Genomic DNA, 22,112 nt, shown 5'->3' on the forward strand with positions numbered 1-22,112 from the left:
TACATGAATTGGGATTTTTCCACTGCTAAAGGAAGCAAATCTGCTTGACCATAGGTAAACACTACATACTTGTTTTCCTCTTTTCCTCTAACTTGGTAGTATTATCCTCCCTCTACCACACAGACATTAAGGGAATGACAGATTAATGACAAGAAAAGTAAGGCTCCTGTTTCTCACCTCCCAGGGCCTTTAGACCTTAGCCTCTGGCCTTGCATAAGATTTCCTGACAATCTTACCACCAATTCCTGCGATTCAAGGTAACACACAAATAAAGGTATTATCTAAACTCCAGAGAGGCCTTGAGTTCATATTGCTGCTGTATACCACTTCTTTATAACACACACACATAGCTTTATCCTTCACCTTCCATTTACCTTCCACGTGCTCAAGAAGATAAGGAAAGATTTTAAAATTAGACATTTATTTCACTGAGACCCTCATTGCTCTGGACTGGGTTCCTCAAAATCCCTCAGTCCGCAGCTGGAATCAGGTGTGAACTACTCATAGGTGTAGGCAGGGGTGAGGAAACCGTCCTAATCCCCCGTGCAAAGAAACTCTGGCATGAGTTTGAACTTCCTAACAGTGAAGGAAAGAACGAGGGCAATGCAAGGGCCTGAGAGCTGCTCTGTGAGAGTAAGGCAGGCTGCCTGGGTGGCTTTGCTCCAGCGGTACATGACCTAGTGAGGGTTGCTTCCCTCCAGCAGCGGTGTCATCCCTCCTAGCTCTTCACAAAACCCAGTTCAGGAAACTTTTCAGCGCAGCACCAGGTGGTTAAGAGCACACTCACACCCCCAGACGGGACCGCAGGACAACAGTGTCCGATCAACCCCAGCCCCCTGCCCGGCCATGCCGACCCCCCTCAGCCCCGGTCCCCCCCCGCCGCCATTTTGTGAGCGCCGCGGGGAGCGGCCCGGGCCATGGCGAGGAGCCGGGCGCTGCGGAGCGGCTGCCTGCAGCTCGGCGCGCTGCCCTGGGCGGCGTGCTGGTCAGGTGGGAAGCCGCAGCCCTTCTCCTCCTCCTCCTCCTCCTCCTCTTGGAGAGTCGCGGAGCCGCCGCCGAGGGGGTGGAGCGGCACCATGGAGGAGAAGGAGGAGGAGGACGGGGCTCCTCAGGGGCAGCGGCACGGGAGGTGAGCGCCGCGCTCCTGAGGGCAGGGGGGGAGCCGGGACTCCTGTGGTCGTGTGGGGGAAGCACCTGCCCGACCCCACCTGCTCCCGGGAGGGCTGAAATTACGGTACCGGGGGAGGGAAAAGTTAAGGGGTCCCCGGCCATCGGAGCCTGCCTCAGCCCCGGCTCGGTGGCGCGGGAGATCCCTGAGGGGATGCTGAGGGCAGCGGCACCCCCAGCGCCTGCCCTCCGCTGGCGCTGAGGAAAGGGAGGCTGGAAGGAGAAAGTCCCACTTTTATTGGGATAAAAGCGGTGGTGCTATAGTTTCCCCTAAGGGGCCGGTGGGATATGCTGCAGCGGCGGGTTATATAATGGAGCAGGGCGCTCCGCGGGGCGGGCGGCTCGGGAGCCCTGTCCTCGATACGGGAGGCAGGTGGTGCTGGCCAGGGTTTTTCTTCTATTGCACGATGTAAATGTGAAGTGGAAGGTATTAACGAAGTAACTTGATGTAATTAGTTCAGCCATAATCTCAGTCATCGGCAATTATCTCTAGTAAGGATTTAGGGGAAGCATTTGTTGCACGTCTTGACTTCGTGCAGTAATGTTCGTATTAAGCCTCGGTGGAAATGTTTTTTCCAGTGATGATCGTGATTTTTTTTTTTTCCATTTGCAAGTTTTCAGGTTTTCTTCTAAAGGAAAGTAGTTTGTACTTGTGTCTTCCTGTTTTATTTTTCAAGCTACACTGACCAAAGCAACATCAAAAATCTAAGATAAGAGGGAAATAAGTAGTAGCTATTGCTTCTATTTTTGGCAGAAGACTCGTGAAAATGGTTGTATATTTTTCTTTAATTCATAGTGGCTGTTCTCTCAGTTAATAAATAAAGCCTGATTCATTTTGCTGATTAAATTCTCAAGGAAAAAAAAAAAACAAGCATTAATAATATATAAAAAAAACTACTTACTATTTAAGAAATTACTGCAAGGGTTGCTGCAGTAATGCCTGAAATGGTCTGAAATTGAAATATCTCTTATAAAAAGGTAATAGGAACTTTGAATGCCTAAAGACTGGGAAGCCCAGTCTGATTTCTGCAGCGTGATGGAGAGGATTGCTCAGGAGAGGAGGAAGGGATGGAAGGGAAACTGCTGAAATACGAGTACCAGCTAATTGGGCTTCAGCTTGGCCCAGATCAAAAGAGACCTGTGCCCTGTTTAAAAGGAAGCGTTCCAATATTATTGTTTTCTTCCCTTGTATAGACTAAGTAGATTGGAGGGATTACCTCAGCAGAAAAATACTATTTTTATGGTCTTTCAAGCCCAAGGTTGAACTAGATCTGCTAATTCTCAAACCAGAAATAGCTTTTAAATTCTATTCTGCAAAGAGGAAAGCGATTGTTTTATCTGTGGTGATGAAAATGCTAATGCTGCTGTATTAATTAGTGCCTGTATGTATAACACCTGCTGTGAGTTGTTTTTTTTTCTTTTGGTCACATCTGTAAATCCATTCCTGATTTCAATTTAATTTTTCACTTAACTGCTGTACCTTTGTAGCTTGCAGCATGTTGGCTAGGGATGTAATCAGGGTCCTCGTTCCAATATGCTCAGAGCTGGGCCGTGGTAAATCACTTGGTCATCTTGCCTCTAAGCACAGCTAGAGGCTTTGAATAACAAGGATTTCTCTGTAAAGCAGATGTTGTACTTGGTTTGGAATTAACAATCACGTTATTTACTGTCTGCATGTAATTGGCAGCTATGCAAAGAAGGTACAACTTAGGTTTGAATAGCATGCGACTGCACCCAAACAGATCCATCCTACAAAGCTGTTCGGCAAAGAGAATTGGACGTTACCAAGTGACACCATGAAAACACGTGGCTGCCGTTGTGTCCCTATTGTGAAAAATAAGGTTTGTGTGGTGGTGTGCAAGCGAAAAGTCAGCTGGTAAGGAAGAAGGCTGTGGATGCGTATCAAGAGATTTGTTTTGTGTAGGATCTGTTATCACAGTTGTAGCTGGGGGTGCTATCTGCTGAGTAAGCTTTATCATAATATTTTATTTTTTTATTGCTTACAATGTTTGGAAATAACTTCAGTTGTTTAGCGTGAAGTCTCCCATGCTGTGGCCTGGTTTTTGAGGGAAGGTTTCATTGAGGTTCAGCTGTTCCTGATAACTTGTTATTGCCACAATAACAAGTTGTTTGTGTGTATGTATTTAGGTGTTTTTAAATTAAACATTTTGTCTCCTGGAAACACCTACGTACTTAAGATGGTGCCTTGAAAATTAGTAGATGGCTCACATTTATGTTGGAAAGGTGCCTTGACTCCTTCATAAGGGGAAAACAAATGAACAAACAACTTCAACTCTCTTGCTGTTGACTAACAACTAAAGCACTTTGCATTTCATTGAGAGTACGTGGAGAGGCATCATAACCTGTACTTGTGGGGATGGAGTAAAAGGCTGGTCATGGATAGGAAAAGGAGTTGTCAGGAAAAATGCTGATGTGTTGTGATGGTTCTAATTTCCTTCTGTGTTTGTGTTCTGCTGTGTCTGGTGTTCCACCACTTGTAATTTCCTTTGGCTGTGCTCTAGTTGAAGAACTTACAGGGTGCTGTATGACAGCTTTCTGTCTTTCTAGCGTGAAGTTTGGAGGATTCAAACATCATATTTGGGAAGGCTGATCGCCTCTTAGCTTAACTCATGTGCAAGATGGTCTTTGAACATTCAAGGAAAAACTATTTTTTTTCAGTAAGGAAAAACTTTAATTTCCTTATATTAAATGATGTGGAAATGTTTTATTTGGATTTCAATACGTTTGAGGTCGGATGTTACAGTTCTGTAAAAAGCCGTATGTCTGGGGGGAATGTGTGTGTATATATACACGGAGAAAGAATGTTATTTGGACAAGCAAAAATTAAGCACATGTTGAAAACTAAGTGTGAAAGACAGAAAAAAATAACTTAGGGAAATATTTTTATATTGCAAAGAAATCACATTGGGTCCCATGTGTTTGGACTTTGAACTGAAGAGAGGGAATTAAGTAGAGGAACACTTAAATATGCATATAAACAAAAAATGTGTGACTATTAACTTAAAAATAAAGACTAGTTTAATGGTTGGGTGTTGCTGCGCTTCCTGAATAACTGAAGCTTTGCGGGATTTTAAAGGATTATTTGTAGTGTGAGTCTAGAGAAAGTTTGCATTGCAGCTTGTTCCTTTCTGGCTTGGAGAGAAAAGGAAAATTAAAAGCCTTAGTAAATGGGTTAGAGATAGCAACTGTGGGGTTGCAGACATAAAAATGCCAGAGCTGGATATATATGAACTGCTTTGGATCCTGCTTTGCCACGTGGATCCTATGGGTGAAGGTTTTGACGGGACTTCTGGGCACTTTTGTAAGAACAGCTCTTACTCCGTGGCCGTGTGCCATGAACAAAGTCAGATTTCTGCCACTGCATGTTCGTGTAGAGCCTTCCTCTCAGTGAGCGTGGTAGGGGAGTGTCATTTATCCTTAGTCCTGTCTAACTGACAGAAGATGTTAGGCAGGAGACCTCTACCATCAAGCCAGAGTGTAAGCTTGTCATATTTTAAAATTTCATTTTAGTTAAGAAAAACCTGTGCTAACAGCTTTAGCATCAGAAAATAGCTTGAAGTGCTAAAACCAAGACGCTCAGCCTATTAACACGTGAGGGTGGCTGAAGCATGCTTATAAATGCTGAACCTCAACGTTTGATTGTTTCTTCTAACAGTAAGCCCCGTCCTGGCAGGGTTTGTGTCTATGATTAACTCTATTCACGTCAGGAGAGCAACTAAAACTAATGAACTGCTCATCTGCATGAGCAGCTATTAGAGCAGGGCTGGTGCCAGGGCGCTGCCGCTGGGGTCCTGGTGCCGTAGCTGGATGGCTCCAGCTGTGTCCTTGCACCTTTAGGGGAGCTTTTCTGGAATCCCTTGCGAGTGCGAGGGGCTATCCATGGAGATTATCCTTGCTGTCTGAATCCAAGGGTTATCAGTGCTCAGCTGTGTGCATGGGCTAGCTTCTGGTATTTTTTTGTTGACTTTAGAAATTGTCTGCATTTGAGTCACGATGCAGTAATTGTCCCGTGTGCCACAGCACGGCTGCAATGCACAAACCTCATTTCCGTATGTGGTCAGCTGGAGTCCTGCGTAGCAGAGCAGGTAAGAAAACTTTAAATCCCAGCTCCAGAAGCGTTTCCCGCGTTCCTCCCTATGCATTAAGTGGCTGTATGAGATTGGTTGTGTAGAGAGAGGACAGTAAAGCGCTCTTATGTTCTGGTGTAGGGCAAGTGGACTCCTGCTTTCCTTCTGCGACTGCCTCCGGAATAGCACAGCGATACACCCACCGCTCTTGTGCTTAACCATAATGATAGACCAGGCTGCGCTTTTAAATGTGAGGGCCGCGTGCCAGATTTTGGAAACCTGGATGCAAGCCTGCAGTGAAAGATGAGGCTAGAGAAGGAAACGACTTGCTTTAATGGGTATGTAAAGGTACGGGCACTGGATGCTGAGTCTGTCAGCTCTGTTAGTATGCGTGGCCCCTGTAGACAGTGACTGTCGTGTAGTGCCACAAGCTAAGCAGAATATACACGTAGCACAAATCTTCTGTACTACTAAATGCAAGTCCCCAGCATGATGGGGCTGTAAAGCAGCTGTGGAGGATGGGGCTGGTTAGCCAGCTGGGCGCTGGAAGCACAGGGAGAGCCGGTATGCATTGCCTCAGCTCCAGGAGGAGGCATCCTCCTACAGTCCGTCTGACGTCCGAGCTGACCACCAGGCTGAGAAATAGCTGGCCCCAGGGGCTACCGTGGACCCGACTAACGCACGTTTGCATTTGTGTCCAAGGGCACAGCAGGGTGTAGCTGATAGGCACTCCTAATCACTGGGAATAACTTCCTGGTGGTTTAGCACCCTCCCCTGTCCCAGCCAGCTTGTTGGTATAAATGCTTGCATGGTTACGCAGTGATCCAGGTGAAAATAAGCGCTTCTCCAGGGGATGGGCAGGTAAGGAGGGACTATCAGCTTGATCGGTCTCTTGGCTGAGTTCATCATGTGGACACACATTTGTTCTGGCAAGCCTAGGGGAGCAGCAAGGGCACAGGTGGGTTGGCTGCTGGTGGTGGCTTCAGTGCTGCAGCTGTTGTAAAAAGCCTCATATTTGCTTTATTTGCAACTAGAATTTCTCTTGCTGTTATGAATAAATAAACCTTTGGACTGTTGATTCTTGAAACTAGATAGGACTGGCTGAAGATTTGCCCTAATTCTAAGGGGTTTATAGAGAGGGCTACTTCTGCTTCTGTTATCAACTCAGTTGTTCATCTTTAACAGCACACAGAGCTGCTGTGGAGTCGGGATCTGTAGGAGCAAAGAGGGGGCAGCTGGCAGCCTATAGCTGTGCTACAAAATGGGTGCAACCAAGGATAGAAGAAGGCTGTACTAACATGGATTTGGGGAGATTGTGAAAAATATCATAGAAAACAGGATGCCCTATGGAATCTGTAGCTGGCTGTTAAAATATCAAATAATTGGAATGAAAATTTCTGTAGCACTTGTTCGTGCTTGTAGCTTTTAATTGGAAATCTCAAATAATAAAAGTATTTGCAGATCAGCTAGTTCCAGGCTTGAGAGCTCCTTTGTGTGAAATCCTAAGACTGAGAGGGCATCAGGAATAACTGCTGTTGCAACTGGTTTGGACAGCCTGAAGTACTTCACAGTAAAAGTTTAAATGCATTTAGAATTTTCCGGTCTCGAACTGTTCATTAATTAATGCAGACAATTTCTGACCTGAAGGAAAAATAAAAGTACTGCCAAAATTTAACTGGCAGTGGTTTGATAGTTGAGTGTGCAGGGGGCTTTTTTCAAAAAAAAATTACTCGTGTGCTCCCTAGTGTTTGCAAATACCTTAGCTTTTAGCTGAAACCCTTTTATTTATTTATTTTAGTTTCAAGCCAGAAGTGTGCTTTTGGGAGCCATAAAACGCATGCATATTGTAAGAAAATCTGTGAGTTGGGTAGCAGTATTCAGGTATCCCTTTGGGCTGCACGCTGCATCACCTAAATCCTGGAGGTAGTCTATAGAGAGAGGCAGCAATTAGAAATAAACCAAACTCATTGCTTCAAAAACAGAGTAATAAGGATATCTGAATAATAATAATAAGGGTATCTGAAATATGTGGGATGTTTGCAAGGTAGGTATGAGGTTCTGTGGATCTTGGTGGGTTCAGGTAAACCATAGTTTCATAGTAACCCTTTCTTAAACTTTCTGTGTTATGAATTTGTTCAATAAGGACCATGTTTCTAGGTAGAAAAGGATAAATTTGTTCCAGCAGGGTTTACAGTTAGTGATTATGTATGGCTGTATCCTTAGGAGGAAGAATTATATCCATTCTGTGTATTGAGTAGTGGCTGGTAAAGACTGAGTGGAAAAGGTGAGGACTTGGACACCAGGTTCTGTGTTGATGCTCTTCTACTGATGAAGTTAAAATAATGCGGAGCTGGAAGCTCTGCATTGAGTACTTGGAAACAGAAATTTTAATGATGGTGGTGCTTGTAAATTTTATGTATCCTGTGTTCAACCTTCTTTTGGAACAGATAGGAGGAAGTACTAAAATGTTTAAATAAACTTGTAATGATTTTCCTAAGTAAAGAAAAGACTTAGAGCCAAAATACTTGTATCCGAGTTCACAGTTAGATAAGCAATGCTAAAATAAACAATCGACCCCAAACCTACTGTCCTAAAAACTTCATCCTGTTTCCAGGAACGAACCTGCTTGCCAGAACATAAAGCAGGGGTTTTCCTTGCCGTGTCCTGCCTGATCTACAACTTTGCTCTTGCTTTGTGGATTCGCAGGGGCCCCTTAGCACCTGGTGCTGGAAAACCAGTTGTGTGAGCTCTGTGTTTTGATTCATGTTAGGCTTCGTCCTATTCATCAAACAGGGCTGTGCTTCCCTTCTGTCTAGTGTACCTTCTGGCACAGTGGGTTTGGCATGACTAATGGGCTCGTTCAGCAGTTCCTCTGCGTTGGTACGTTTCCTTCTCTGCCTGCAGCTGAAGCAGGAAAGCATCTCCCAGCACGGGGATGGTGGCCTTGCCTCCTGGCTGAGCCCCTCTTAGGAGCAGTGGCGATCCACTTGCCCTTTTTGTGGGTACGTCACCTCATCCCAAAGGGTCTTTTCCAATGTTAACAAATCAGTTTAGTGCCTCAGAGTAGAGTAGGACTTCTCCCCTTTATTTAAAAGTGTGGAAAATAAAGATGTCTGGTGGAGCCTTGTGATAACAAATATCCACCGAGGACGTGGCCCCTTCCTGCTGCCTCCCTCTGCCCCCACAAGCGAACACAATTCTTGTCCAGTTGGGTTTTAGTACCTCTGCTGGTCATAATTTGGCTGGCGATCCAGTGCTTAAATGTATTTTTTAAATATTATTGGAAGCTCTCTGCCAAACTATTATTTTTCTTGGGGAGGAACTCAGAAAAGCTGGATGAAATATCGGCTCATTCCTGTTGGGTAGTTTTTAATATTTAAAATATAGCTGCTGAATCTCCTTGAAAGAGGCTTTCTTTTGCAAAAAAAAAAAAAAAAAAAAAGGGTAAGGATCTCTTTAAACTAATAACTGGTTGAGTTTTATTTTAAGCTAATGATTGAAACATCTTGGCTTTCTCAAAATGAGTCTACCACTTTTTAATAAGAAAAATCAGATTTCTTTTACTGTATTCCATGAATAGTCTTGGATACGTTTTACCAGTTTAAATGAAACAGAAGTGAATCGGTGAGACTTCAAAGGAACCTGCAGTTCATCAGGAATACTTTGTCAGTTGCTAGTTTGTAAATTTGTCCTTTTCTTATGCATGTAAAAGAGTTTAAAGTATTCTGTGAGTGCTGAGGTCTTTTCTCCCTTCGGTTGCTTATGGAATACTAATGAAAGTAATGTATGTGCATCATGTGGAAAATATGTTGGCAGACAGATACCTGCAGTGCCTTAAATGCTTTGGCATTGTCTTTGTTTAATCAGCGGAGTTGATCCCTACTTCCCCTAGAGGCTTATACTTTCAGAATAAGATCAAAGGTTTTTATAAAAATGTAAGCAAAGGCAGAATTCACCTATTTTAGAGATGAATGAATAGATAAACAGAAGCTTAAAAATAAAACCTTAGGCACTTTGCTCTCTAATATAAAATGGCTTGTAGGAACAATAATTACAGTAGTCATATATATTTAAAAATCAGACATCTGAGATGTTAACAGAAGAATTTCCTGGAATTAAGTACCTATCTGGTTAAACTTTTGTGATTTGTTTTCGTGATGCTTTCTAGAAGAGTAGATGTTCTATGCTGTGTCTGCGTGCTTTGCTAAATTAATAAGAGGACTTGGCACTGAAGATGCTCTTTGAGGAATGCCACATGAGACATTTTTAAGTTAAAGGAACAGTTAATATATCCCTTAAAATTTAGTATTCCTTTTTTTTTTTCTTTTTTTTTTTTTTTTTCATATTCCATCTGCCTTTTTGTGCCGCTGATTCTTTTAATTACCCCTTATGTGTGTGAAAAACAGCATAGAGCAACTTGGGTGGCTGTTCCATTGAAGGCTGGCTCCAGTAAATCTTTTATGGAATAGAGAAAACAGCTCAGGAGTATCAACAGGTACAGTTCATGTTCTGATGCAGATGTTGTATATTATAGCTAAATAGCAAATGGATAATGGAGTCGTTTCAGTAAAACTGCAGGGAAACTGGGATAAAAAGCAATTTTGTTAAAACAAGGTTATGACCGAGAGTATTACTTCTCAAATGTGTTACCAGGAATGCTTTCTCAGTGTTGACTGAACAATTGTCCTGCATTCACAAGTGACGTGTGTTCCCACTTGCTGTTTATTAACTGATCCCTGCAGAAATATCAGGGAAGAGCTCTGCATTTGGAGGCAGAGCATCACCAGTAAATGCATTTGGATTTGCCTTGGTAACACAGCTTTTCTGCCTGTTAAAGCCCAGCTGTAATGCTGCAGTAACAATCTATTTTTTTCTGTAATTATGAACTTAGGAGCAGCACAGTGAGTTCTGCCTAGCCAGCTACTTAGAAAATACCACATTTAAGAAATTTCAAAGCAAACTGTGGGCTTCATTCAATTCTGTTTCCTGAAAATGTTGTATGAGTGGACTGACTTTGGTACATCAGACCTGTGCTTCATATGTGAGTATACCAGCAAGAGTTCGAATAGCTGAGTTAATGAAATGGTGGCTAGTCTAAACTGTGTGGTAGAGAACTTTCCACAGGACAAAGTTCACAATTTCTAATTTTAAAAAACAAAACAAAACAAACAAAAAAAACTTTCTGCCTCTAAGCAGCATATCGTGCTGTCTGTTCATTACTAGGCATCTTCTGGTTTTTATCAGGTAGAGATGTAAGTACCTGAAAGGTAGGCACTTCTTAAAATAGCAACCTGTTTTTTTTTAAATATTGTCAGAACACTGAAATGATGAACGTAAATGTAGAAACAGAAGCATTTTGCTTTGACTGAATTGCTTCAGCAACTTTTTAAATAAAGTAGGGATATTTGTTTTCTTTACCTTGGTTCTAATGAGATCAATGGGACTCCATATTCCCAAGCTGTCCAACACTGAAGTATGGTTTGGAATAAGAGACTGACTACTGAGTTCAAAGTGTCCTATGAAATGCCCCAAATTTGTGAGAAATTCAGAGAAATAAACTTTTCTCAGTTATTTTCCTATTTTTTTCATTTCAAAACGGAATTAAGAACAGGCATCGCAGACATGATTTTGAGATGTTCCAAGCTGTTGTGGCCTTTCGTTCATCAGTTCAGTGAAACTTGTATCAAACTTGTCTTTGAAGCAGTTAATTTCACTGTTACTCCAATAAGCTTTACCTTGATTTTGGACAAGATAGGAAATAGGACCAAACATCTTCTATGTTCTGTGTTCTTGGATGTCTGTATACATTGTGATGCATTGTGTAGGCAGAAGTAACATGTTGTTAATGCTACATGAGACTGCTGCTCTTACTGCAAAGTAAAGTCACTGTATGGGCAAGTCCTAAGGCACTATATAGTTCAGTGTCTCTTGGACATGTTTGTGGGATTGTATTACATCGGGCACTGAATGTCATAAGCTTCAGGAGGAACTTAATTTACATTTTGGAAGAATAGTAAGGATCCCCTCCCCCTTCGGTCTTGCAATTGGTAGATAATAGTGTTAGTATCTGAAGCTGTGCATACCAGGGAGTAAAATTCTGCCTGCACTACAAAGAGATCTCCTGTCTACTTGCCACAGCATGTTTTTGAAGGCTTTTGTGTAACAGCAACTGTTCTAAAAGAAAAATAAGAAAAATACAGTAGATCATAAAATGAGTAGGGCAGGCTTGTTTCTAATGTGTGAGAAGATTCAGTCTTATGAATGTTGACATTAATCTAAGAAAAGATTGATTAATTTAAAAATGTATTTTAGTTCTCCTCAAAAAGATATGGAGGGGAAAATAGAAGAGCCGTCTGCAGGCAGCCAGTACCCTAAGGAAGCAGTGAGGAAACCTCAGAATGCAGATCGAGGATCCAGGGGCAGCGATTCCTCCAGGACCTCCAGGAAAAGCTTCAGGCTGGATTACAGGTTAGAAGAAGATGTAACTAAATCAAAGAGAGGCAAAGATGGGAGATTTGTCAACCCATGGCCAACATGGAAGTCACCAACCTTGCCAAATGTTTTGAAATGGTGCCTCATGGAAAAAGATAACAGCAACGTGCCAAGTTCAAAACAGGTAAGTATTTATTTATTCTGGTCTTGATCTAGATTGCTCTTACCTCTTCTGTAATCAATAAAACATGATAATTCCTAACTAATACCTTTTAGACAATTTTTGGAGACTCTCCTCAGTGTTGTTTTTCTGATTTTTGGAATTGCTTTCTTTATTCTTTTCCAAAAGCGGGATGATCCTTTCTGCCTTTTCATTTTTTTTGACTTCCAGTTAGTTCCCCAACCTTTGATTTATCCAGGTCAGTTTATTTTTACAAAAACAACAAAAATGATCTCCTAGCTCAATCGTAAACTACTTAAACAGATAAACTGTTTAATTTTTAATAGGTATTGCCTTCTGAATCATATAACAAACATATCAGACAAAAGCTGTGACATGTTTGATTTTAAATATCCTTTTCATACTGCCATTGAGATAATCTTTTTTTTTTTTTGTAAATTTATATATATATTAAATAGTAGCTGTCTTACTTATGGAGATGTTTTTCTGTTTCAGTGTATCAAGAGAAAAAAATGTATATATTAAAACTAATCTGAGCAAGTATTTGTACTGAAATATTAAAGGTACAGTGCCAGCCTACTGGGAAACACCATTTTTTGTTCTTTGTATATTGCTTCTGTCAAATGTATATATAAAGAAGGTCTAAAAAAGAGGAGGTGGGAGAAGCAACCTCTGAAAGCTGCTTCTTTTCCATGAAGAGTAATGGATGTTGGAAAACCATTGGTTGGATGGCTCCAGTTTTGACAGGATTACTTCTCAGTTTATTTTCTAATGTGTTGTCTTGCAGTGCAGAAGAGCTGTGCTAAAGGGTACACAAGCAGAGAAAACACTTTTGAACCAACAAGAGTTAATAATGCTTTTAAGCATCCAAGAAGGCAAGTGTAAGCTATAATCTCCCAGGCAGTATTTAGCAAGAGTTTACGTTTTTATTTTTATTGTATATGAATTACCTGTGAAGGAAGTAATTTGATCAACTTTACTAGCAGGAAAATTGTTATTTACTAACACAAGGGTGAAAAATTTGGGGATTTCTTTAAGGATGTGTGACGCAGCATATTTAAGGGGGAATTAATCCTGGCTGTAGTTGTTCTGTAGTAATAATTGACTTCAGAAATAAAGCCCAACAAACCTATTTCGGTCTTGAGATCCATTCCAACAATGTACCAGTTTAAATTTGGTGTTGTGCTTCTGTACATTATCTGTACCTTGTAATAACAGCAGTTGTATCGCAGTGTGTACAGCTTTCCAGACAGCGTGTTGCATTACGATACTTCAGCCACATTTATGTAAAATTCACATAAAATTCTTCCCAGTTGCCTTTGACTGCTGCCCTATTCTGTGTGTGTACGGTGCCTATAATCATCGCTGCAGATCTTGTCAGCACTGGTCAGAAACTGTTTAGTGACTGAGCTACCTAGTAGGCAGTGCTCAGGTGTAGTGCAGACTGCAGAACATGCAGCTTTGATGGCAGTGGAGAACTGCAGCGCTCCTCTTTAATTTACTGGTTATCCCTGCAATAAAGGATGATTACAAAGAAATCTGCACTCTACCAGTTGTAAAGTGCTCTCTCTCTGACCCAACTGGAATTCATTTTGGACTAATTTTATTGCTTTGCATCTGAAATTGTTGAATTAAGTGCCTGCAATTATTCAGTAGCTCGGTGAAGTAAATCAGAAACAGAAGAACCTAGATAGGGATCAATGAAATGCACTTCTTGGATCCTCAGCCATTTTGATGCTTGTTCCAGTTACGTTTGCTCCACACCTAAATCAAGCTGTAAAGCACTTCTGAGCTTGTTTAAAATTCAAACTAAGGGCTCCATACTTTATTTAGCACTGGTAGATAACGTATCCTTACAAGAGATTCCTGCTCTAGTTTCCACTTTTGAGCGTGCTGCTATACTGGGCAGGTTCAGTTTATCTGTACCAAATGCTTTGCATATGTTTTTTCAAAAAAAAAATAAAAATAGCAATTATCCAGGTAGTTCAGTGGGTAAAAGCTATATGTATTATAATCATGTCTTCACAACAAGCCTCTATCATTATCTGGAATACATAAACTTTTTGTACTTTTAATACAGGTTTTATTAAAAGCTTTTTTTTTCCAGTGCCATTGAAGTGCCTCTGAAGTATTAGCTGTTGGATCAACAATGGAGAATGTTCTTATTTCTGTAAAAATCCAGTGGTATTCCAGCATGAACTAAGTGCCAAAAATCCTAAGCTAATTAGCAAGTTTTACCAAAGCCAGTCATGTGTTTCTCCCTCCTTTGCATTAGGAAGGAAAGATCTGGGGGTGGGAGACACAACATGGCACAGTAGGGCACGTTTTCATATTCTACCAGTGATAAAGACAAGACAGCATTAGGCACGTTTCCTTCTGTTGGTAGCTGACTTGAAATGGATGTCATGTTTCAAAATTCTACTGTAATTCCTGTGGTATTAATGTTTCTGGTCAGTCTGTCAGAGAACAAAATGTACTATAGCAGGCCAAAGATTCTATAAGTTTATGTATTTTGTTCACTATCTGCCAGTAGAACTTGTATACTAGAGTAGAACAGTATACTGCCAGTAGAACTTGTGGTTTAGTTTTGAGATCTTCTAATTTGAATTGTTAGTGCTCACTGCTTTATAAGTAGGCTTTCAATCTAGGTTTTGAACCAAGAAAGTCTTCAGTTATCAGGAAACTTTGTTTTTGTTTCCTCTTCTTAGGAACAAACCCTGAAAATGCTCCTCTTTTTTTTCCTATGACTGATCTTAAGGATGTGGTCCATGTTGTTCACCATTTCTCAGTGAAACATAAGCTGCATCCCAGTGAACACATACTAAACATGTAATCTCATTGACTGAACTGTCATGTGGCAATTAATCTTACTACCTGTCCCCTTTGCCACTGGTTGAAGCTGAAGCTGGCCCTGAGGAGACATGTTGGGTCTTGGAACTGAGACTCACCTTCCTTTCTCCAGGAGGAGTGAGAAATCATTGTACATAAGCAACTCCTTGCTTAGTGTAAACACTCTGTCAGGCACTACTAGTACTGGCCAGAAAATTTTGTTTGACAAAAATAGTGTAGCCAATAAGTAGAATGACTTCTTTTACTCATTTGGTGGGAGAGCCAAGCAGTTGCCTTCTTATTTGAGACATAGAATGATTGAGCTGTCTTACCTGAAATAGCAAAATTTAGCTCTTTCCTAAGAGTTTGTCTTTTGTGGGCATAGTTGTGATGCAAAAGTGTGAGGACACAGTGAACTTGCCTGACTTTCAGTGCAAAATGATTTGTAGTCCCACTTTAAAAACAAGTACGTGAAAAGAATGTTTGCCATAAAAAATGCCCTTACTGACATAAAATGTATTGTGAGAATTATTAAATTTCATATCTGTGTTTAATTTTCTTGATATAATCTGTTTTATGGATTTAACCACATAATTTCATGTGTTGACCTGATTTCCGTTCTTGAGTAGTATGGCACTGTTGTGTACTTAGAATGAAACATCACTTCATTTTTTTCCTAGAGAAGTGACAGCTTTTCTCAGTCTACTAATCATACTTTGTTCATTGTTCTATGAATTAAATGATTGTATTACACTAACCAGTCAGCTTTAGAGGTTCTCTATACAGTAAGTATATGCCTCTTTTTTTTTTTTTTTTTGAGCCAGTAATGAAACTTTTTCCAGGAGACACACGTCTTGTCCATTAGCTCTCAGAAAAAGCAATTTCATGAATATTTCATTACTTACAGTAAGATTTCAGTATCCACCCCGACATATGCCCTTGAAATCAATAAAATATTGCAGAGTAAGTAACTTCCCTGAAGCTACCAGGACTGTTTTAGCAAAGGAAATCCTAGACTCCTAAGCTGTCACAGTATCAGCTGAGCTTTCAAGGGAGCAGGAGGCTGGCTCTGTATGAGCTATCTGATAGTGTTTATCTGCTATGCTGGAGGCAGGGAATGAAAGCAACAACCAAGACAGGGAGAATGTGGGTAGGAACCAGAAGTGTTGGGACATGAGTGGTTAGAAGGGGGAGAGGAGTTGTCAGAAGTCACCTAATAAAGGAAAATTCTACTCAAGTAATGTGAGGAGTGCAGAGCACAGCGATCTGGGAGGAGAGCTGTAGCTACCATACAACAGAGATGGAGATGGTCAGGAACTCTGAGAGGACCTTTTTTTAATAGAAGCCCCCCTATTTACTATGAATAAAGCTTTTTCCATTCGCGTTTCAACCAAACTGCAGTGAAGAACACAACTTTTGTTCAAAAAGAGAGAACGGAGTGGTGGTTTGATGATCTGTTTCAGTAGATAACATACAGCCATGGCCTCCTTTGTGCTGACTGCAGCACTTTTGAGGCTGTGTGCTGTCAAATTTGGAAGCTGACCAAGCTGAAAGCTTTTTTTCCCTCCTCTGGATTAAAATTCAGCTGATTCAGTTCTCTGAGGTGTCAGATCTGAGAACTGCGTAAGCATTCCTGCTGGAACAAGAGGGCAGGTGGGGGAAGGTTTCGTTAACTTTGTTACACAGGAGTATGGATTTTGGTTGATGTAGGTCATTCACGGGGCTGCATCCCGAACCTAAAGGCAGATCGGTACAGTGATTTATTCAGTAATAATTAAATTTTAATTACTTAGAAAGTTTCAGTAAAACTTCTTGAAAAGCATAGCTAAGTGCCTAAAGGACCATCTTAAAAATGAGATCTGAGTCTCAGTGAATATTCAGTGAATTACTGGCAGATATGAAGACAGAACTGTAAAAACTATCAATATGAAGTGAGGATAACCCCCAGGTGGTCCTTCCATACTTAGTGGGGGGAGAGGGTCTGCTACAGGCTGGTAGAACAGAGCTTTGGCAAATATTTTTGGGAACATTGTATTCTTTTATCCCTGGTTGTGTGACTTATTTGTGCTAGGGCTTGGGGAGGCATCACTTAGTTGCACAAGCTGAGCTTTGCAGGGCTTTGCAGGGCTTTCACTGTAATGCTTTCAAACGTGCTTTCTCTTGGTAGGTCTCTTGGCCTGATGGAATACTCTTGAGCTCTCTCCTCTCTCTTGAGAGAGAAGTGAAAATGTGACAAAATCAAAGGTGATTTTAGGAAGTTGCTGGGAAAACACCCATTAAAAAGGCATCTGTATGGCAGTTCTGAGGTTGCTTAAAATATAAACAAAATGAGTCTTGACTGTAATGATTGGTGCCTTATATGAAGCTTTTATTCTACAGCCAACTACGTTTTCAGATATCTCATGCATATTATATTCTTTTTTGCTAGGAACTCGATAAAGAGCTTCCAGTTTTAAAACCGTACTTTGTTCAAAACCCGGAACTTGTTGGAAAGACGGGAACTGGCATGCGAGTGACGTGGCTGGGACACGCCTCAGTTCTGGTGGAAATGGATGAAATCGTATTTCTTACTGACCCCATCTTCAGCCAGAGGGCTTCCCCGGTGCAGCTGATGGGTCCCAAGCGCTTCCGAGGACCTCCGTGCACAGTTGACCAGCTCCCCAAAATAGATGCGGTGGTGATCAGCCACAACCATTACGATCACTTGGACTACAACAGTGTAAAAAGTTTAAACGAACGCTTCGGCAGCGAGCTGCGCTGGTTTGTGCCCCTGGGGCTCTTAGACTGGATGCAGCGATGCGGCTGTGAGAACGTGATTGAACTGGACTGGTGGGAAGAGAACTGTGTCCCCGGCCACGACGCCGTAACTTTTGTCTTCACCCCTTCGCAGCATTGGTGCAAAAGGACTGTGACAGATGACAACAAGGTTCTGTGGGGCAGCTGGTCTGTCTTGGGGCCTTGGAATAGGTTTTTCTTTTCAGGAGACACCGGCTACTGTGTTGCTTTTGAACAGATAGGTAAAAGGTTTGGACCTTTTGATCTCGCAGCCATCCCCATTGGAGCTTATGAGCCAAGGTATGAAAATCTTAAGTTCGATCAAAATAAGGAAAAAAAAATTGCTGAATGACCTCCCCTTCTAAAACCAACCAAACAAAACCAGTCAGGCAATCAGAAGATGGAGTTAAAATGTCTAGTTTGCTTGCCTGTGTACACCTGGTGTTCTCAGAGGTTTTATTCTTCAGTACTAAGTACAGCAAGGGTGAATCAGCTGACTTTCTTCCATGAAAATGTTGAGTAAAAATCTGGAATTACTTTGTGGCTTTGTCTATTAAATAGCATCACACAACCCACATCATGCATGCAGCTTGCTGCATTTTTCCCTTGCTTCAGTCCTTATGCTGCTTTTACAACTTAGCTGGAGACAGAGATTAATCTGTTGTATAAGATCTATTTGTTCAGGAATCCGTATCCTACTTATCATGGGGTATCTGGACTTTTAGGTGATAACGTTCATACAGTGCTGGAGGCAAAGCATGTATGGGCTGGGAAAGGAAGATAGGGGTCAGAACAAAGTGTAAAAATCTGTTTTTGTTTTTGTTTTTTTTGTTTTTTTTCCAAAAATTGCCAGATTCTCCTCTGATTTACTACCATTCCCTTCATCTGTCTTCTGAAGCATGTACTTTTTGATAAGGAATATTAGAATGAAATTAAATAGAATTTAAATCTATTGTCTTACTGCCTCCAGGTACCAATAATATGTATTAATACTATTCAAAATATAGGTAAGAAAAACTTTTTGTAAAAGGGAGTAAAATACGTGAGCTGTTGTTCTGTGGGTATGTTGGTATATTCCAGCTTGTCAATTTTGAGTTCTCTGGATATTCTTCAGGCATGTATACTCTATAACTTTTTGATTAGGCAGGTATATTTTTTTAAGACTCCTTGCAACTTAATGCAAGTTAAGAAGAAATCTGGCACTTAATTATGTGACACAAAAAATGCACTTTGTGTTTTGGTAGGTGGTTTATGAAACACCAGCATGTGGATCCTGAAGAAGCTGTAAGAATTCATATTGATGTTCAAGCAAAGAAGTCTGTAGCAATTCACTGGGGAACCTTTGCTTTAGCAAATGAGGTACGTTTGAGCACTGTATATGATTTTGGATTTCTTGAGTATGTGATCATTAATGAAACTTTGTTCATGCAGTTTACATTTACAGATATGTAGTATATACCTAAAATGTGACATTACAGAAGTGAAAAGTTGTTCCTATAGGTACTACAGTTAAAACAATTCCAACATTTTCGTAACTGAATATCATATTTCCATGGTTAAGATTAAATTTAAAGAACAGAGTTATTGAAACATCTGGAGATTCATTAGCATTTTGTAACTTTAGCAAAAAAATATTTTTTAGGTTGAATTTCTTTTTGATGGAAAAGTCCATGAGACAGAGGAACATGTTGGGGACGCTGCTAAGCAGCACGTTTAAAGTCCCTTCTTTGTTGGTGAAGGAACCAGATGCACAGAAATAGTTACAACTGTAGTCCTGCTGATTTAGAGAAAGTAAATATAGGTAATAGATCTCTCCAGTGAAGTACAATTGCACGCTTTTTTTATTTGCCCACCTTCCTGCTTTGTGTATGGTATAAGGTTAGCAAGTAAATACTAAAATGCAAAACATATGGTGCAGAGAAAGACTGAAGTAGCCAAGAAAATTACACTTTAGTCAAGAATTTCAATAACTTCACGTGTGCCCTAAAGTCTGAACCTTTAGGTTTTAATCAATCAATAGATTGATTCTTACAACAGCTCCTCTATCCTTTCATCTGAAAACAAGAAAGAAATTAATTCAGTATAGATTCACACAATCTTCTGGGTCTAAGCATTCCATATGGAAAATTAAGTAGATGTGATAGTGCATTACCGGTAATTTTAGAATATGAAGGCAGAAAAAAAAAAGGCAAATAATTTCTGAAAAAATAGGATGATTGTATGGAGGTTTAAATAACTAGAACACATCCTGTAGTGTGAATAAGGAACGTTGTAGGTAGGGACATCTGTGCAATAATAGAAGCAAACTCAGCAGTGCATCACATAAGCACTGAGCGCCCTTAGTTCAATACAGTATTTATTAATTATGTAATTATGTCTGTCTAGTAAATAAATTGAATGCTATTTTTGATTCATAGTTAAATAATAGCTTCTTTTACTGGCAAAAATATGGAAAAAATAGGTTATCCTGAATTGTTGCTGATTTTCCCCTGCCCCGTCTCCCCATTTCTAATAAGCAGTTACCTTAACAGTGACAAAATAAAAGTATGGTGAAAGGGAAGCATCTACATATACTTTACACCTTGTCTGGCAGCTCTTTTTCAACTTTCTTTGCAACCTTTGCACCAGGCAACATGGTAACTTTGTTCTGAAGCTAAGTATGTTCACCTGAGGCAAAATGTTTGTAGTTATGTTTTCTATCCATGATACTTGTAACAAGCTGTGTCACTAGCACTTGAGATACAAATTAGCTATTTAGCAAAAAAAAAAAAAAAAAAAAAAAAAAAAAGGACGATTCTCCCTTATGCTGCCTTTTTTGAAATACAACAAATACAATGAAGTAACTTAAGAGGAACGATATTGAAATGGCATGCTAAAACTGACAAGTTTGTTTTACTAACACAAGAAAGCGCCATCTACTGCCTGTTACTACTTCCTCCTCTGTGCTAAGAATAACTAATGACCATGTTTCTGCTTTTAAGAAATCTAGTTTAATCTAATAAGAGTTTATGGATATGGTTTAGTGGGGACTGTTAGTGTTAGGTCAGAGGTTGGACTCGATGATCTTGAGGTCTCTTCCAACCTAGAAATTCTGTGATTCTGTAATTACACTGAAGACTGAATTTTGGATAAGTTGCATCTTACTACTTAAGAATGTAAATCAGCATTCTTACTGCTTAAAAACTAAAAATTACACCAAACATTTTTGTTCAATTTGACAAATATGTTCCCCGATTTTTTGGGGGTAGTATTTAAAATGTAAGCCAGTGTTCTAGAGTGGTGATACTTCTTTTTCTTTTTTTCTACCATATGCCTCAATTGTTTTTTTTTTTTTTTTGTTTTGTTTTTTTTTTCCTCATATTGCTCTTTTCCAGTATTATTTGGATCCTCCAGTTAAACTGAATGAAGCTCTTGAAAGATATGGCTTGAAAAAAGAAGACTTCTTTGTCTTAAGCCATGGAGAATCATGGGACTTGAGCACAAATGATGGGTCTGAATAATGAACCAGTAACAGTTCCTCGTAAGCCTTGTTTGATTTGAACTAGAAATTAATATCACAAATGTTAATTTGATGTACTTACACAGCAGATTGAGTGAATATGAGTTCTAGGTTTCAGGTTTGTCAGCTTCTTAAGTAAAGCTTGCATATAAAGTTAATTTTACAATTACACTTTTTTTTTTTTTTGTTAAATTGATTTTACTAGTTAAATTGTTTACAAATGTTGAGTGGTGATCTGGTTAATATACAAGGTATTGTCTGGGTATAACTTGGAGTTTCAGGCTCACATACATCACTGATGTACACTGTACAGTTTTTGTTTTTTTTTTCAACTCTTCATCTTACCTATAACAGCAATAATAGCCTCAGAGCAGGATGTAATCTTATAATTAATGGCTGACTTGAATTATTCATTGTCAAAATGTAATCTCCCACTTTTTAGTCATTAATTTCAAAATTACGCCCTGTTTCTTGATAGCTTCACTCTGTGTTATGTGGGGAGTCTCCCAGTACAGCTGTGTTGGTAAAGCACAAGCACAGTAAGATAATTATTTTACTGAGTGCTTCTACACTTTCATTTACTGAGGAACCACAAAAGCTGAATTTTAAAATGATTTAAAGAACTGTGCCTTTAAGAGAGAGAGTGAGAGAGCACTTAATAATGCAACATTAATGTGTAGATACTTACTGATGGCCAGAATATCTGCACCCTAATACTGTTTTGTCAGTGTCTTTAAGTTAGGCCTGAATGCATCTATAATAACTTTTTTGTCAAATGCAGTATATGAGATGAAAGAGTCACTTTATGGCGCTTGTTTTTGCATTGACTCAGCCTATTATTAAGTACTTTTTTAAAGTGAGAAGTCTGAAGCAAGGGCTGCGGTAATTTTCCTTATAGCTTCCCTATAATTTTAAAGTTGAATGAGAGACTACAAAATTACTTACTATTGTAATACTTGGCTAAATGTATCTGTATCAAATTGCCATGCTCATTTACAGGATTAAAGCATATTGTTGCCAAAAAATAAAAAGGTTGTTACTCGCCTTCATATTTCATTGGAAAATAAATCGATTGTTCATGATTTTTCTCATCTATGGAATATATGGGTCTTTTTTTTTTTTTTTTTTTTTTTGCTCTCGT

General features: G+C 40.0%; 1 protein-coding gene across 7 annotated transcripts; it reads left to right on the top strand.

Moving 5' to 3' along the window:
- Positions 1–818: 818 nt before the first annotated feature.
- NAPEPLD (N-acyl phosphatidylethanolamine phospholipase D) lies at positions 819–22,062 on the top strand (the record flags this gene model as incomplete). Of its 7 annotated transcripts, none has more annotated exons than XM_084506970.1 (5): positions 819–990; positions 11,568–11,871; positions 17,126–17,772; positions 18,717–18,831; positions 20,847–22,062. In XM_084506970.1, the coding sequence occupies 4 exons, from the start codon at positions 11,584–11,586 to the stop codon at positions 20,970–20,972; spliced, it is 1,176 nt and encodes a 391-aa protein (XP_084363096.1). In that variant the 3' UTR covers positions 20,973–22,062. The 7 variants fall into 7 exon arrangements, with proteins under 7 accessions (XP_084363096.1, XP_084363093.1, XP_084363098.1 ...); XM_084506967.1 differs by having other exon boundaries at positions 918–1,129; XM_084506972.1 differs by lacking the exon at positions 819–990 and adding an exon at positions 1,574–1,594.
- Positions 22,063–22,112: the final 50 nt, after the last annotated feature.

Source organism: Aythya ferina (assembly GCF_964211825.1).
Source record: "Aythya ferina genome assembly, chromosome: 1".
In the NCBI taxonomy this organism is placed as follows: domain Eukaryota; kingdom Metazoa; phylum Chordata; class Aves; order Anseriformes; family Anatidae; genus Aythya; species Aythya ferina.